The 17,539-nt window shown below is 52.4% G+C and overlaps 5 protein-coding genes across 5 annotated transcripts; 4 read left to right on the forward strand and 1 right to left on the reverse strand.

Annotated features, from left to right (window-relative positions):
• Nucleotides 1-451: 451 nt before the first annotated feature.
• On the forward strand, nt 452-2,341 carry COCCADRAFT_102438 (uncharacterized protein; the record flags this gene model as incomplete). The annotated part of the gene is made up of 7 exons (XM_007716524.1): nt 452-524; nt 583-724; nt 842-1,353; nt 1,402-1,448; nt 1,496-1,809; nt 1,858-2,215; nt 2,270-2,341. 7 exons carry the CDS (start codon nt 452-454, stop codon nt 2,339-2,341), a joined length of 1,518 nt encoding a protein of 505 aa, XP_007714714.1.
• A 2,105-nt stretch (nt 2,342-4,446) lies between these two features.
• Nucleotides 4,447-4,716, reverse strand: COCCADRAFT_38859 (uncharacterized protein; the record flags this gene model as incomplete). The annotated part of the gene is made up of 1 exon (XM_007716525.1): nt 4,447-4,716. One exon carries the CDS (start codon nt 4,714-4,716, stop codon nt 4,447-4,449), a length of 270 nt encoding a protein of 89 aa, XP_007714715.1.
• A 2,814-nt stretch (nt 4,717-7,530) lies between these two features.
• Nucleotides 7,531-9,279, forward strand: COCCADRAFT_28211 (uncharacterized protein; the record flags this gene model as incomplete). Its single annotated transcript, XM_007716519.1, has 5 exons — nt 7,531-7,655; nt 7,751-8,227; nt 8,292-8,385; nt 8,495-8,880; nt 9,114-9,279. 5 exons carry the CDS (start codon nt 7,531-7,533, stop codon nt 9,277-9,279), a joined length of 1,248 nt encoding a protein of 415 aa, XP_007714709.1.
• Nucleotides 9,280-10,962: 1,683 nt separating this feature from the next.
• On the forward strand, nt 10,963-13,811 carry COCCADRAFT_38860 (uncharacterized protein; the record flags this gene model as incomplete). Its single annotated transcript, XM_007716526.1, has 4 exons — nt 10,963-10,975; nt 11,429-11,636; nt 12,037-12,234; nt 12,311-13,811. 4 exons carry the CDS (start codon nt 10,963-10,965, stop codon nt 13,809-13,811), a joined length of 1,920 nt encoding a protein of 639 aa, XP_007714716.1.
• Nucleotides 13,812-15,122: 1,311 nt separating this feature from the next.
• Nucleotides 15,123-16,092, forward strand: COCCADRAFT_102496 (uncharacterized protein; the record flags this gene model as incomplete). The annotated part of the gene is made up of 2 exons (XM_007716527.1): nt 15,123-15,326; nt 15,409-16,092. 2 exons carry the CDS (start codon nt 15,123-15,125, stop codon nt 16,090-16,092), a joined length of 888 nt encoding a protein of 295 aa, XP_007714717.1.
• Between the last annotated feature and the right edge of the window lie 1,447 nt (nt 16,093-17,539).

Below are 17,539 nucleotides of genomic sequence, written 5' to 3' on the forward strand. Positions count from 1 at the left end.
TCTATACCTAGTTTGGCCTAGCACACTTTGGCTTTCGGAACCTCCAACATCATGCACGCGAGACGGACCAGAACAACGTGGGCCAGACGCATCCACGTACACAGGAGTTGGCTAGCAATACTGGAATCAGGTTTGTGACAATTTCTTAGCGCACAACTCTTGTCGGTCCCCTTGCTCCCCCTTAATCTGTAAAGCCCGAATTGGAGTCGCACCACGCCGCACGTCGCAATCGAGCTACCGTCATTGCGCCTTACGGTCTCACCCACGAAGCAGTTGCATCATCACCAGTCCCCTTTGTCGCTGCTATCACCACACGTGCCCTGTAAAATTTCCTGCCTCTAGTATTGTTGCCTGCAGCGCAGCTCCAACTCTAGTATTTTGATAACACCATACTGACTACCCTTTCACTATAGATTAGAGTCCAAAACCACGACGACGTACGTCTTTGGCGATGTTTCAAGCACAACAGAATCAGGGCCGCGGAGCACCCCTAGGCGCGAACCGGTTACAAAACGGAAAGATGGGTGAGAATGCTCTTGAAGGGACAGATACATCAGTAAGCTGACCTCGGTTTGCGGGCAGGAGGCGGGTCTCAATGGGGATTTGGAGCCCCCATGGGCGCACCGGGACTATCAAACGCGCAAACAAGGACAAACAATGGTGCCATGTCAAGCTTTGCGCAAGCAATGGGTGGTTCGCAGCCACATACGCCGCTAAATCTTGAGTAAGCCTACCTTTACAACGACGAAGAAGACACAAAAGAGCTGTGGGGCAAGAGGAAGCCTGAGATGTGGAACATGGTGGAATATGAGAAGCACGATTTGGATGTTGACAATTACAGGGAGTTCCCCTCGTTATCAGGCGCACCGCAAACGCAGCAAAATACGTCTGCGCAACAGATGTGGGCAAACCCGACGCTACGAACAACACAGCAGAATCAACAAAACACGATAGGAAGGCCACAAGGGCAAGGCCAACAGCAAGGTCAGGGACAGGCTGGGCAAGCTTCGAATCAGCAACATCAGAACCAGGGCCAGGATGATTCGTCGCAGAGCCAGTTTTCGGGAGCCGGCGATGACTACCGATTCGGCGGACAGGGGGGTGTCGGTCAACTTGGAGGCGTCCAGCCGCAGACAGGCAACATTGACGAGTTTCCACCGTTAGGTGGCGGTGGCGGAGACATTGCCCCGGATCGAAGAGCGGGGTTAATACAGAATGCTGCGGCATTTGGAACCAACGCGAATGCTTTCCCAGGGCTCGGGCAAACACGGAATGGCCTTTCAAGTCCGACGGACAGCCAGCAAGATCGGGGCATCAATCCCACTGTAGGTGGAAGGGGCCTTCCAGGTGGAGGTAGGCAAATGCAAAATCGCATGCAGCTCCAGTCACTCACGCAATCAGCATCACGAACGCCATTTGAGAACATGCGAGCAGGCAACCCTTCAGATGTATGTGCCTTATGGGATGAAGTAGTGCGCTAGCTAACAATATGAAGAGCAACCAACGGACAGCCCAGTCTGGCAATATGTTCTCCCTGGGTCATCAGATAGGAATGCGGAGTGGTGGTGACCTTGCTCCGGGCGCTCAACGGGCCCAGCAAGGCCAGTTCGAGCAGACATTTGGGGCTGATGCTATGGGCTCACCAAATGCTCAGAGTATGCCACACAAAAAGCTATCCGAGATGACCGACTCAGAACGATATGGATTGCCCGGCCTTTTATCTATGATTCCGATGGAGAGCCCTGATTACTCCACCCTAGCCATGGGCCAAGATTTGACTGTTCTGGGTTTGGATTTGAGTCGACCTGAGTGAGTGCCTTTCCACGCATTGAATATTCTCGCTAACAGCGCCTCTAGCAACTTGCCACTACATCCAACATTTGGTTCACCCTTTGTCGAATCAAACGTCAAGCCAGTAATACCGCCAGATTTCACCCTTCCAGCAGCGTACACGGTGACAAATGTGCCACCACTCCATTCCAAGATGACGAGTTTCTCAGCAGAGACGCTCCTCGCCATCTTCTACCAGTACCCAAGAGACATCCTACAGGAAATTGCCGCACAAGAATTGTACAACCGCGACTGGCGATGGCATATCAAGCTCCAGCAGTGGATGATGAAAGACCCAGATCTGCCAGCGCCCATCCGTCTCTCACCAAAGGAAGAACGTGGCTGGTACCTCTTCTTTGACGTCAACAACTGGAGAAGAGAGAGGGTGCGTAATCTCTTGTGTCTATTTTGAAATATCTATAACTGACATGAAAAACAGAGAGAATTCGAACTCAACTATGATCACCTCGATCAACGCCACGGCAGCCCTGCAATGACGGGACAGATGTAGGGCGCCCGTGACGCTCAACGGGCAACAACTGTATAGTTATGATGTATGTAGCAAAGGGCATGTGGCTGCTCTAGTGAGAAGGATTCTGTAATTGCTGCATTGTAAAGAATGAGAAGCTCCTGATGTGCATTGTCGGGTTGTTCATGATTTGATTTCTATTTCTTGCGTGTTCTGTTGTGATGTGATGTGATCCAATGAATGATTTCTTAAGTGACTGTGCATGCATGCACCCTTTTTTGGCTTCACAGGTCCGAGATATTTACATTGTTCAATCCACCTTACTCATTCAACACCAACACTGCTCAACACCTTTGCTACTTTTTTTTTATTCTGCCATAGCAAAGTCTTCTCATTATCTAATCGGAACTACACCCATGACCCTCAAGTCCTCGGAAATACAGAGCCTAAATCGCCATAGTGCTAGTACTGGAGCTACTAATCCATATTTCTTCTACATCATCCCTCTAGTTTCAACATCGAGCAACAAAAGCAGCACATCAGTATCTCCCATCTATTTAGACACACACACACACACACACACACACACAACCGTCCTTGTCGACATCAACCAAGCACATCCCAGTTCCACGACGCTACTCCATCAAAACTCTCCCCATTCTATTCTTTCAACTGAACCGGCAAAGAACCCATTCCTTGCATCGACGCACTCATTGCCAAAGTCATACGTCCTACTTGACTAACATACGAACACTGTACTTTTGACAAACTATTGAGAATCTGTATCTCCTGTTTTTTTCTTAAAAAAATAAATAAATCTTTTGGCACGATGATAAAGGGGGGGGATGGATGGTAAAAAAAAAGTGATTTTACAGGGTTAAAAAAAACGATGCGGTAGCGAGTGTAATATGTTTTTTCTCTCTCTCTCTCTCTCTCTCTCTCTGGTAAAGTCTAGACTAGTGAGAAAGAGAAAAAAACACGTGAGGTAAAGGGGATTTGTGGTTTCGGATATATATATACCGCATATTTTGTTATGTGCGTACTTGGTTTGAATGTTACTTGGAATTGTACATATTATTAAAAGAAAATACTCCTCGACCACACGGATGCGCGAGGATCAGGACATATAGTGCTATTACACTGCCTACATTGCCCATTGACTGAGGAGGAGGAGGAGGGGGGAGGGGGCGTGGCGGAGATGCTTAATGTACGATTATCATATCGTTTCAGCCTGCTCCGTCGATAGAAGGGTACCACTGCTCTTTTTTTTTCAATGGGCTTTTAGACCTAGTGAATTCCATGATCTAGGCCCCGCCCACATGTGGGCGGCTGGAACGAAAGGCGGCGAAGAGATAGCGTGGAGAAACGCAAACTATGTGCCGTAGCTCAAAGAGTACAGGATACACACGTAACGTACTTTGGTTATGAACACAGCGGCTAAAGCATTTAGGCAGGAGGTATGCAAAAGAAAATGAGAAACGGACTACACACTCGTGCTGATTTCAGTATCTGGTCATTTAAAGGCCATATCAGGCCGCAGCAGAAATGCCTCATGACTATCCTGGAGTTAGAGATTTCGAATCCTCCTTGCACATTCTTTGATGAAGAGGAAAAAAAGGGGGGGACCATGGAGACCCTGAAATCCGATACTTCAAGGCGCTCCCCATGACCCACGCGCTTTCAAGCCCCATTCGTGGCCGCTTTCTTAGGCTGGCTGCTCACGATGTCCCCAACTGGCGTTATCAGCATGCAAGTAAGAGGAGACATATCGTCAGTATGAATAGGGAACTAAGCTCAAAGCCGTATCTGCTTGTCATGCTGCTTACGTCGCATGAGACATATCTGCCAAAGTGTTATGACTTTTTAATTTTCTTCCCGGTCCTGCAACTGGCATGTTGTGAAAGGCGCTAGATGATCATATCACGACAGACCGATAGACCGGCAGGCAGATGGGGCGGGGGTGGGACTTTGCATCATGTATATCCCAAAAGCCAGTGCCGACCTGTCTTATTGTCTTTCTTTTCGGAGGAAAGAGAGGGAAAACAAAGGAAAACTCGTACCCGATCATACAGCGAACAGACCATGCGCTAGGGATATTTTGACGGGCGAGAAGAGAAAGGAAAGTGGATTCTGGCATCGTACCATGCTCATATACCGTAACTGCACGTTTGATAGGATGCTGGGAGAAGGGTTTGCCACCGCCATGTAATCATTGGGTTTCTTTGACACCCGAAGTCTCTAGTCGCTAGGCAGTCATTCGGGTTGCTGTTCAAGATCCTCGTTTGAAAATCGGACACGAGAATAAAGTATGACGAGATTCTGCAGCATGTCAGGGTGACTAACGTATCCAACGGTCGGGTCTCCGTGGTACGGACATCAGCGGAGACGCCGGGATGGGTTGAAGTTGCGAACGACATTCTCTTGAAAACTGCTGATAGTCATAGCTTCGGAGGTACCCAGCTGAGTCGGAAATCTCCTAAACGCAAGGCCTATTGGTATGGACAGGGACCGGGTTGCTGCACTTCTTTCTCATCAAGTCGGATGGCAAGAAGAATGGTTGGTTCCTCCTACGGTTTTGAAGATAATCCCTTGAATAAAACCCGGAACGACCGACAGTCGGTGCGTTGTCATTGTTTGTTTCATTGCTGCAGCCGCTGCCTTGGCCAATTTGGATCAAGAGGATTACGACAGCTCACATTGACGGCATGTCTAGTGCCAGCTGTTGTGTTCAGCTGACACAAATCACGAACAGTCTGCAGTTTCCAGGGGTAGATGATGGTCTAGCATTTGGTCCAGCTTATTTCAAACGGCGGTCCAACGAAAGTGTCCAACGACAACGGGGTGAGATTAGCATTAGCCATGATCCAAATTAGCTACACTCGGTGAGAACAGTCGAAACCCACTGGATAGTCACTCGAGGCAAAAACAATGCTTGTTTGAGGCGGGGTTGGCGTTGTGGAATCAATACAGCATCTGAATGTCGCGGAACTGTGGCGTCGCTGATTGCCCGTCCCCGGATTAAGGGATTTAGTGTTCTAACACTTTTGTGGGGAACAGGCGTATCTTGTGACGGCTCTCGTGTTGTGGTCTCTCTAGAAACCGTTTTTCAGGTTTAGACTTGAACCACAGAGGAATGTGACTTGTGTGGCTAATCACATCTCGTAATGAACGCCTGACCGGTGATGTCCCGATTTGGGAAGGAAGGAGCTGTCCCCATTCATAGCCGCATCATTGGCTTCCACAACATTCGCACAGACCAATCGTTCTTGAAGTGAGCCGACAGAGGTGTGGCTATAGAGTGTCTTTGTCGTACGCGTAGATCTCGGGAAGTGACCGAAATTGGTATTCAAAGGCTGTAGGCATAGCCTGCCTGCTTAGGTATCGATTTCGGCTTTTTGGTGCCCTTTACTTGCTAAAGAAACCAGGACCAGACTGAAAAGCCTTTGTTGTGAAGTCTTGGCTGACGTGTACGAGAAGCAGAAGATCGTACGTTTAATTAGAGAAGCACTCTGTACGTCATGTAGGCGCGGCGCTGGTATTTTACCTATCTAAGATGTATATGCTTCTATTGATAAGTGGTTGGAGGGGCTATTGAATTTTCTCTGGAGCACCAATTGACAAGGTGTTTGGCGTTGATTTTGTGATTATGCGGATGCTATCGGCCGCTCCGTACGACGCCAACGTTCGCTACCGAGCCGTGATGCTGCTAGCCAAACCGAATTCCATATTAGTATGGATTAAGGGAGTAGTAGTCTTGGACATTGCGTGATACTGATATGCCAGAATGCTAATCGAAATCTCACAGTCTCTTCGGCTGTTGAAGACATGGATGCCGTGGCAACCTGATTGTGCAGATCGGCGCCTTGCGAAACACCAATGGGCATTGCAAACAAAGGGTACACGAGCGTTTTTAAGCCGGAAGTCGAATCAAAGTAGGATTCATCGCCTCCTAGCGACTCGGGTAGCCGTTGGCGTAAGCTGTGTTGGTTCAACAGTTCCACTGGATCTGTTGTGCGAGTCTTCGACCCGTAGAAGATGAGCGGTTCGCGCACTTGGGCTAGCTACCATCCTGTAATCGAAGTCGATTCTAGTCTCGTGTTCTCTGCGCCAAATGGGCTGATTGAGGAACGCGCTGAGGGTACGACAAGACAAGCCCACAGCGGTATCACCTGCGCTCGCTCGCGCACGAGGTAGAATAGGAGCCCATGTTTGCAAGAAAATAAGTGAGATGGGTATGGAGTTGGCTACCGCTTCACTCTTAGAACCAGCGAAATGCTAGCCCAACTATGAACGATCTCCGGCGCAATGTCGGCGTGGGCGCTGCCATCAGTCGTCGCAGGTCCTTGATCAAAGAAGGGTTTGCGTCGGCGGGCCCGATGGCTAAACCCCTTGAATTTGGTTGACAAATCTACAGACGGGCTATCCAATCGTAATTCATTGTCCCATGGTAAGCAGATTTGGCTTCATTATTGTTTGTAGACGCTGGTTTCATCGTCGAAAATTGATACCATTATGGAAAGATGGATTGCTCAGTTCAAGCAAGCACCGACCCATGTTAGATTTTTTTTCGGTCATTTGATCAGGGAGACCCGGAATAGCAGTGCTTGTGCAACAGCTCATACGCCATAATCAACAAACAGCAATTGCGCCAGCATGGCAACCATACAGCGTCCAGCCTTTGTCGAGTCGGCTGAGACAATTAAGAAGGGTCTATCATGTTTTCTGGTTTTCCGACAATGCATTTGAGGCGGCTGCAGGTCGCCATGAATCTATCGATCATGGCCACTGCTTTGATGCCAGTCATGAGTGTCACGTGGCAGACGGGAGGCGGCAGCTGGCTGTGTCTCGATAGTAGACGCCGCGCAGGGCCGTCGAGTGCTTGGTGACGTCCAAGTGCACAGTGAGATCTCTCGAAGGGGCAACCTCCTGAGCCTTCTCAGCCACCGTGTCCCTCTTTGCTTTCAACGGCTGTCGTGCTAGGACGCAAGAGATGCCATGGCAAGTGCCGAAATCGCCAGGGAGAGCGGGCACAAAGTGCGGTGAGGTGCTCGGAAAATAAGCGGCAGGCGTGCCTCTGCATCTCCCCTCGGAGAGGGCGTCAGATGACGGACCGGAAGTGGAAAGTGAAGAGGGCCCGGGACAATTTCATGTTGGCTGCTGCGGCAAGCCTGGCGGCCTGCGTCCCTCACTCGAAAAGCTGATGACGAGCTGGCGATTGGATCAGGGCGGACATGAGCCTTTTACCTCGAGGCAGGGAATGCAATGCGAAGAAGTGGGAACTCATGGCGCGTCAGCCCCCATGGCGTGGTGGACGGGCACAACGTGCAAGACAGACACATGAACGCGAGCATGGGAAGTGAGATGTCGTCCCACAAGCACCGGCCGTCTCCGTCTGGGTCAGGAGAGAGGGCCTCGTTGTGTCGAGGCTGCTGGCGGACTGTATGTACATAGATACTTGGACACACGCAGACACGATGACGATGGGGGGTTTGGGAAGTTTGCGGACGAGTGTCGTACGACGGGGGGAGCAGCAGACGCCAAGGACGGGCTAGTACTGAAAGGGGGAAGGGGCGGGTACAAGCGGGGGGAAAGAGCAAAGGGCAGCCGCGGGAAGGTGCACGTCACCACCGGGCGGTCCTTCCCGATTCCCTGCCCTGCCCTGCCCTGCCCTGCTCTGCCGCCTGTGCAGGTCATGGCATGCCATCAATGCCCTTGGTCGTTCGCTCGCTGCTCGTCCGCCCGCCTGGCCTGTCCTGTCTTGTCCATATGCCTGCCCGTCGTGTCCACCATCCAAGGGAGCCCCCGCCGCGGAGAGGGCGACGGCGGCCCATCGCTCTGCGCCATCATTCCCCCCCTTGGCCCCCCCACCCCCTCTCTGACCACCACTACCACCGCTGCCCCCTACCATGCCCCCAGTCTCAATATGCCGTTCGCCGCGTCCATCTCGTACCGTAGCCCGACAAGCAGCCGCTGACACTGTGACTTGCTGCAGCCGCTGGGAGCACTGCCTGGCTCTACCCGCTTTCGGAGCTTTGCGCAGTCAACCATCCACTATGTCGGGTCGGGGTGTGAGCGCCTGTGTGTATGTATGTATGTGTGTGTGTGTGTGCATGGGCGAGAGCGCGGTGGGCAGGGAAATGGACGCTGGAAAGCCTCTATTCTGGCGCTGTGAGATGCTCTAACCCAAACATCCAGGCAATGCAACACCTGCGCATCGCTCGCTGGCCGTGGCGCCCGCGTGTGTGTGTGCATGTGTGCGTGAAAGTATGTGCGTGTTCCAGCATTCTCCTCCTCTTCGTCATCTTCAGTCACCTCGAGCGGCTCCCTCCAGGCCAGGCGGTCTTGTTGCGCTCGCTCTCTGTGACAGGTAGTGGGCCTGAGCCTAATCCCACTCTCGCTGTCTGGTCCTCTCCTTCACCCTCAACCCGCGGGATGACCTGTCGTCGGCCAGCGGCTCTCGGCCCGTGGCGCTCTTCGCTACGCCTGGATTGGGCCTCTCCACCACCGGCTGCTGAGTGGACGCCGCCCGTGACTGATGATCCAATGCAGCAAGGCTGTGGCAAGAGTGAGAGCAAACTATGGTCAGCTGTCTGCCCCATGGGTTATTCTGGGCGGCTGGCCCAGAGATGAAACATCGACGACCCAGCACTGCGGTCGTTAACCTGTCGTGTCGAGTCGGGCCCCGATCGGAGCATGCTGTTGTATTCAGTGTTCCTGCATCGCTGCACGGGACTGTGATGCCTTTGCTGGCCGAGCCAATCGACGGGCCGTGAGGCGGTGGGTCAGAGAACAGGGAGTGCTAAGCTCGGCGTAGGTCTGGAGTCTATTCGAGTTCTGTGAATCTAGGCACTGGTGAAGACGATCCCTCCCTGCCTTCGGAGATATTCACTCCCTGCTTTGGGAAAGGCTCGTTGCTGCAGTTTGCAAATGTTACCGTGGTGCTAGAAAACGGCCACCGTCTGAGCAATACGGATGATTAGCTTGGGGCTGAATCTTGATCCGGCACGCCTACCATGCATGCCTCACGCCTATACTCACTTGGCAGGCACTTCTTCTTTGAGTCAACAGATCCGTCATGGGCCCTAGTCTGCTTCTACCCCATATCGAGCTGTAGCGCTGTCTGCCTGTCAACAGTACTTCTACTGCCCACTCTTATTCGGCTGCCTTTGGTATCCTTGACATACCCTTCCCATATCCCATCTTGTCCGTCACCACTCACTTCCCCGGACCCACTATTTCTAGCAATCTCCTCTAGATCGTTATCTTGACACCACAAACCGGTACCCTACCAGCCTCGCAGATCACGGGGCTGTTAACCCTGGTGAGCTTGTGCAACATCCTGAACGCAAGAGATGAATTTCGAATAGAGAGCACAGGGCATATATGCTTCAACCCCTACACCGTACAATTCTTACCCATACCAAGCCAGGCTCATACCCACTACTACTTGACCGTGGTATTTTCCTTGTTTGTCCAAACTATACTCGATAACTTTCACCCTGGGATAGACAGCGCACCTTTTGTCTGTCGACGATCAGCGCAGATCCCGGAGTTGCCCATAGATTGCTCACTCTCCGACTACAAGCCAGCATTCTTGTGGCAACAGCCACGATTGAATACCAGTCGACGCCACATAATCTCTTTTTGAAAACGGCTGCATAGCCTGGTAAGTTCGAAACCGTGTGGCGCGATATACGCCTTGATTCGACTTTGTGAGATTGACGGTTGATAGTATACAACGTCAGAGTGGTCCCCTTCCCACATTTGTCACCACCAGAAACTCCTGGCACCAAACGGTGGGGCTACGATTTGTACCTGTCTGTGCTCTGAATTTGACATCCCGAATTCCTGGAGAGTGCGAGAAGAAACAAAGCGCAACTGTGGGTCTTTCACTCTGCGGAGACAAGCCGTTCGACTCAGGGCGTCGCGCAGCCGCTGCGAGTGACATCAACACATACGACACTGCATCGCACGTCCCTAAAAAAACCAAGCCTGTCAGTCCATCTTCTTCTTCTCCGTTGCCACGGCCAGCGCATTGACAAGACGCAGCATTGGGGCCAATACAGGCGTTGCAGTATCCCCGTCATCAAGTTGAGCGGCACGTCCCTCACCAGTCCAAGGTGCAAATCAACGGGCGCACTGCGGTGACTGCTCTTGGTTTTCTGCACTCTACCCAGGCCGAGCATCAGCGTCAACAGAGCCTAGCTCCCCCAGTAAAGCGCAGCGGCAGCTAATCGAGGATCCATTCCACCCTTGTGCCGGTTAAACCACAGAGATTGCCTGAAGCGAACCAACAGCGGCTCGAAACGAGCTTGCCCGGCTTGACCACCATCCCGTTTCAGCAACCCTCTCGCAGCCGCCCCGGCGCGCCGAAACTTACCATTAGAACCGCTACGCAAGCCTCTGACTCGCTTGATCGATCCGCATCTTAGGCTCCGGTGCGAAGCAGTTCGGCTGTAGCGGACTTCTGTCAGCAGCGAATCCTCTCGCTACTGCCGGCGCCATTGAATTGGACCCAGTCTGTCGGGACTCCGGTGCAGAATTTCCAGAGCAAAACGAGCGGCATTAGATTGAGTCGCTTGCAAGGCACATTGCCCTCCCACGGGCTCTCTTCGGCATCGACCATACATAGCAAAGCGGCAGTGCGTCGATTGCTCATTACCATGATGAATCAAGGTAAGTCAGATTCACGCGTATTTCCAACCCACATGCAGCATATGGACAAAAAAATTGCCATCCCATCATCCCATCCCTTTTCCTTCAGTCGTTGGCTCTAAGCGCTGCACTCGTCCAGCCATCACCTTGCGCCCTTCTCCGCACTCTTTCCACGCCCGTCATTCCTGCATTCACTCCCATATTGCACCACAACACATTCAGTGCATCGGTTGTTCGCCGACCCCTCTTCCCACGGCAGCATGCTACGGACGTGGTATTTTGCCCATCCGTACAGTCTGCTTTGCACGCTTGCTCTGCCACCTGGTCGCTGTGCCGCGTGTGCGACGGCGTCCCACACGTGCCCTCATCTACGCTCCATTGCGCACCTGTGCACGTTGCCCGTTGTTGTCACACGTCTTGTTCAACAGCACACTGTTTGGGTGAAGTCGATTGGCTGACGTGCAGGATAAGCAGTGCTGCAACCACCGCCGTCATTGGCCTCGGAAAACCCTTTCTCTTCGGAGGAAGGGTATATCGATCATATTGGGGCGCATGCACATCACAACTCATTCGCAAGCGTATCTGATCAGTTCAGGCGCGAGCCAGTCCTGGCACACCCAGCAGCTAGTCTCCACCAAGGCTCGATCGCAGGCTGCTACGGGACACATCGTCCCGACAGTGCGTAAGTATGAAAGCTCTCATTGGCTGTTTTCTTCCCGTCTGGCATGGCAGGCTCGGTGGTGTTGCCTAGCCCTGTGGCCCCCGAGCCTGCATCTCTCGACGCCTCTCTCGCCCGGTGCAGCCCAAGTGCAGCCTTCCCCTACTCCGAAACAAACACGTCGTCAATGTCCTTGATCATAATCGCCGTCGCACACGTATCAGATGCATGGCATACTCGGTCTTCCCAACAGGCCGGTCTGTCGTATTGATCACACGACAAATCTTGCGGTAATGCCGTACCGCCCCTGGCCTGCTTGACGACTTAAATCGTGCCACCCTGCCGGCTGGTTACACATGGTTATCGTTGGCATCACTTTGGTCAAATGGCTTGTTTTGTGAATTAGACTGACTCGTGCCTGTAGCTACCAGACGAGTGCGGCTCTGTCGGATTCAGGGTCTGCATCGATTAGTGCTTCACCTAGTTCAACTGCTTCTTCAGCACTAGCATACTCGTACGCAACATTTCCACAGACGGTTGCCACGACCTATCCCAACCATTTCCCCCCAGTGTTCACCCCTGTCTGGGGAAACGGCGGCAGCATGTCCTCGACTCGACGACTGTAAGTATTCCAAGATTTCGCACTCGAACGTGTGGAACCCGACGAGCATGCACGACCGCTGACGACTACATGGCAGAAATGATGCACCATCCACAGGCATGTTACCCACAGCAAGATCACCGGGGCTAGGCCACTCAGTGTCACCGTCCATGGGTTCATCGGCGAGAGACAACTATACGACAGGGACGTCTGCCATGCATAGATATTCACACACCCTGTCCCCTCGCTCCGATCTGTCTGGCTACACCTCCCAGCCTGACACTCCCAGGAGTGTACTTCCGACAGCAATGCCGTTAGCTACTTACAACAATGGCTACCATGCGGGTGCCTATGTACCGCCAACTGGTTCACCTGAATCGCCGCCTTTCAATGCACAGTCGGTCTGGGGCACGATTCTCTGCGAAGGTACCACGGTGACACCCACCCTCGACGCCAAGATCGAAAAGGGCTTCTTCTACTCAAGCGACCATGTATGGACCTGCTATCGGCGGAACTACTTTTCTGTGAATGTGTCGTATCAACTCTCGCCATGGACTCCCAACGGACGTCTGTACCTAGATCAGGGCAATGGCAAGCAAAGCGAGCAAATACAGTCGATGGCTGTTTCCCTTGGAGCTGCTGTAGACGGAGCATCAGGAAAGACGATCGAGCTGATTCAGCATACTCCAAAGCGCGACAAGGGCCCCCAAATACCCATGAAGAAGGAGCTGCTGGCACCGACGCCACCAGGTAAAAGTCATGAGCACGGTAGTTATGCGCTGAATAGTTTCCATCAAACCTCGGCAGTAGCAGGCCCTCACCTTCCGCTGCAAAACGAGAACGAATCGTCGCAGCAGTACTCTCCCACAAGCCATGGTAGTAGCAACTACCAGCATTCGTTTGAGCGCATCCAGTTCAAATCGGCAACGGCCAACAACGGCAAGCGTCGAGCGCAACAACAATACTATCATCTGATTGTAGAGCTGTGGGCGAATGTACAGAAGCCGCAGGAGGATGGGCCAAGGTGGGTCAAGGTGGCAGCTCGCTTGTCCCATCCGGTTGTTGTCCGGGGACGGTCGCCCAGTCATTACCAGAACGAAGGCCCGCACAATTCCAGCACATCCAGAGGTGCACCTGGCTCAGGCTTGGGTGGCAGTGGCCATCATGGGTTGGGATCCAACGGCCGCACGTCCTACTCAAGCTACGGCAACACCATGTCTGGTAGTGGTACGACAGGCATGGGTGGAAGCATGTATCGTGGCAATACATACTCGCTAGACCCAAGTCCGGTTGGCAGCCATTCGATTAGTTCATCAAGCTCTTTGAGTGGGGGAAACATTCAAGGAATCGTTGGTGACCAACAACTGGTCGAGGACAGTGACAGCAAGATGATGGAACAGCCGCACGACTACTCGTACTACCCAGCTCCCATCTACGAGAGCACTCCAAGCAAGTTTGAAGGCACACTTCCGCCACCAGATCGTAGGGTCAAGGAAGAATACCCTAGTGCTGCGTGGTCAGGAGGAGGATGCGGCCGATACCAAGGCATAGAAAGTAGCCGTGGCTACTACCCTGATGTCCAAACGCACACATACTGAGATTGTGGATTCTGTGGCGGCTTTGTTTGTTGATGTTACAGAGCGAGGATGGCATGGCCAAGACAAGTTGGATGGATTCCCCTCGCAACCACCCCGCACTTGGATTACACTCGGAGCGAACGACACACAGACCGATGTTATGCATACCACGGCCGAGCATAGAAGGGCAGTATGAGAGACGTGGATGTTACATTGCGCTTGACAAAGGCTGCATGGAGGTCAGGCACCAGCATGCTGGCCGCAGTGCAACACTCAGGGTACTACTACATTTGGGACACCTGTGCTCAATATGCTTGGTTGTGGTACTGTTACTGGTCATGGGTGGGCCAAGTGCTGTAGCTGCAATGGGTGTGTGGTGAGTGGCGCGTTGCTGGCTCGCTTTTGCTTTGTTCCTTTCTCCAAAAACACACACAGCCCTCATTGTTAATCATGCACCATGTCGCGGCGCTGATCCCCTCATGGAACGACGAAAGCACGACTCCATTTCATTTTTCTCGTTTTATTTCCGGGTACTATTTGCAGGTTCATGGTTTCTTTTCTTTTCTTTTCTTTTTATGACGGTCGGCTTCGGAGTATAAAAGAGGTGTGCAAACAGGTGTTCAGGAAGATGCAGGCATGGGTACTGGGCACTCTCATGGTTATGTATATGCATGGCGCATGGTGCATGGCGCATGAGGGTTGAAAAAGCATCTGGTCGTCCCCTCTTTGTCCGTCTGGGCCGTTTCTGGCTGGCCTGCTTCGGTATGTGTCCTGATGGGCTCTGAAGAGACGGCGAGTTAGGTTCTTGGGAGTAATGAGCAGTTATGACACATGTTATTCAGGGCTGGGCATTGAAGGCGGGGGAAATGCAGACGAGAGGACGGGAAGTGCACACGAAGGCTGATGATGGGCGGCCCCTTGTCTGTTGTATGATTATGTAGCGTCTTAAAAGCTTTGTGCTAGTTGTGTGAATGCAGGCGGCCCCAGTTTTGTTTTACGGCCCGGAGCGCAGTTTCTTTTTGCTTTTTGTGAAATGTTCCGCGGCGTAGTGGGCATGGTAGCGAGAGGCATGGTGAGGTGAGGTTCTTGTAGGCTCTAGCGCTCCGTCTTAGCGTGGGGTCCTTCCGCCTCCCCCCCGTGCGCCCGCCCGCTCAAGGATCGGCGGCAGCGGCCAAAACTTTGACGGGTCTGGGACTGCGCGGTCTCGGCCTGCCATACTTGTCACGTCATTGCAACCTCCATCACCCTACCCTGTCCTGTCTTGTCCTATCTTGTCCCCATTCCACAGCACTTTCTCTGCTGCTTCCCCAGGCACATCCGCCCACTGCCACCATGGCTTGGTACGATGAGGACAGCTGGCTGACGGCAGCCTTTGCGCCAAACCCCACGACCATAATCGTCACGCTTCTCGTCGCCCTAATACTGCCAATACTAGTGCATAGCTTTCTCTACAGAAAAGCCGCGGCCGCTGCCCAGCTGCCCACCTTCCTGCTCGTCGGCCCGAGCGGAAGCGGCAAAACGGCCTTTGCGACTCTGGTATGTATACTTCCCCCCCGCCACGGCCAGCGCAGCCACACTGCATGACCCAGCCCATGGCTAACCCAGGCCCCCTTCACAGGCTGAACGGAGCGCCTCGACCCAGACACACACGTCGACGACCCCCCTGAGCGTCTCCGCCCTGCTCCCCACCCCCCACGTCCCCGCATCCTCGCACTACCGTTCCCCAGGCGACCCAGCCTACGAACGCTCGCGCAACTTCCGCCTCCTCGACACCCCCGGCCACGGTAAGCTGCGCCACCACGCCACCTCGCAACTCGCAGACCCAAAGAACATCCGCGCCATCATCTTCATGCTCGACGCTGCCCAGCTGGCTGACGAAGCTGGTCTCACCGAAGCAGCAGAGTACCTCCACGACGTGCTTCTTTCTCTGCAAAAACGATACACAAACGCTACATCGAGCAAAGGACCCAAGGAAATCCCCGTGCTTATTGCAGCAAATAAAATGGACCTCTTCACTGCGTTGCCCGAGCATCTGGTTAGGAATTCGCTTGAGAAGGCTATTACGGAGATTAGAAATAATAGGGCTAAGGCGCTGAGGGATGGCGGCGCGGCGCTGAGTGGAGGCGAAGATGAGGTGGATGAGGAGAAGGAGTGGCTTGGTGAGGGGGGTGAGGGGGCGTTTAGCTTTGAGCAGATGGGGGAGAGTAGGACGAGCGTTGAGGTTGTGGGCGGGAATGTCGTGGGTGGCAAGGCCGGGCCTGGATTGGATGGGTGGTGGAAGTGGATTGCGGAGCAGCTTTGAGCATTTTCACGTGGGGTTTTTTTAGGGTGTGGAAGGAGATGGGCTGGGAGGAACCTTTTTGCAATGTAGAGCGCTGAGAATGCGTTCGTGTATGTGTATATAGATGGCTAGTTAATATTGTTAATTTTCATCTTCTAAGTGGATTCACGACTTTTTTTGGCATATAGAAAAAGGGCATTGTTCAATATTACTACGAGATTCATAAATTTTCTCTTGGCAATATATCTAAGTTTACCCCTTAGCTATCTAGTACTGTCAGGATACAAGTATAGAAGAGTGGATTATGTAAGAATAAGGATATGAGTATCGTAACACTACAAATGTGATGGTGGAAAGAGAGAAGAAGAGTTTTCTATTTGGAGGTGATGGAGGTGGAATAGTAGTGCTGAGGATTATGCTGATTGATATCTGGAAAGGGGATATTGACACTACCTTTATGTGACAGCTCCAATGGAGACGATTTAACACCAGCGCCAAATCGCCATGTGCCTAAAACTCGTAGATGAATGGTAATATTGGGAAGTATCTGCTGAGATCGTCAAAGTATAAAAGTACCAGGGAAGGTGGGTAGATGGAAGTACTTGCCGGTTTGCCCAGTGTTTCTTGATCCTTCCTAGATGTTCAGATATTCATTGGGATCTCGTAACCTGCTGGCACTTCTTCCCCCAGGCTTCATCCCACAGCCTTCGACATCATACTGTTCTTTGGACTTCAGAATGGCCCTGTGGACTGCTGCCGCAGGCTCGACATCATCACCAGTCCCCGAGTTACGCTTTTTCTTTCTTTCAGAACAACCGGAATGAGGACCACCTACCCCCCTTGTCACATGACGACCCGCTCTCGTTCTCAGCATCCCACAATACCCGCCATACTGGCGTAAAGGGGGTTATCGGGGTTCTGGAATCATGTGCAAAGGTACGTTCGAAAGTATGGATTAATCGTCCCCCAGTGATGTGAATCATTCCCTCAGTGCGGTCTTGTCCCAATTACTGAGGGAATGAGGAGGGCGCGCTAGGTTGTGCGCCTCTCTCCTCGAATTTGTTGATAGCTAACAGAAAAGAACAGCTGAATAGCGAGTGTTATGGGGAGGAGGGACTGGGGTTTTTATATTGCACGGCATTTCCTAGGAGTCCACAGGAGAATCGGTACAACCTCTAAGCAGCTACTTTCTGAGGCAGGCTTAGCCATGGTATGTGTTTCGAATTCACACAATGCAATACGTGGAGGAAATCAGCCACGCTATCATTTATATATAATGGAACTGTGCTGGGATCCCGACACGAATCATGTATCGAAGTAATGCGAATCAAAGTACTCGAACATGTTTATATATGGCCTACCCATGGTATGCATGTAAAAGCATCTCATGGACCCATGGAAAATCCGCCTCAACCTCCTTGGGACTGGTATCCTCCATATTTTGGTTCCAAAAAACAGTCCAAAAGCG

This window comes from Bipolaris zeicola, assembly GCF_000523435.1.
Source record: "Bipolaris zeicola 26-R-13 unplaced genomic scaffold scaffold_143, whole genome shotgun sequence".
Lineage (NCBI taxonomy): Eukaryota > Fungi > Ascomycota > Dothideomycetes > Pleosporales > Pleosporaceae > Bipolaris > Bipolaris zeicola.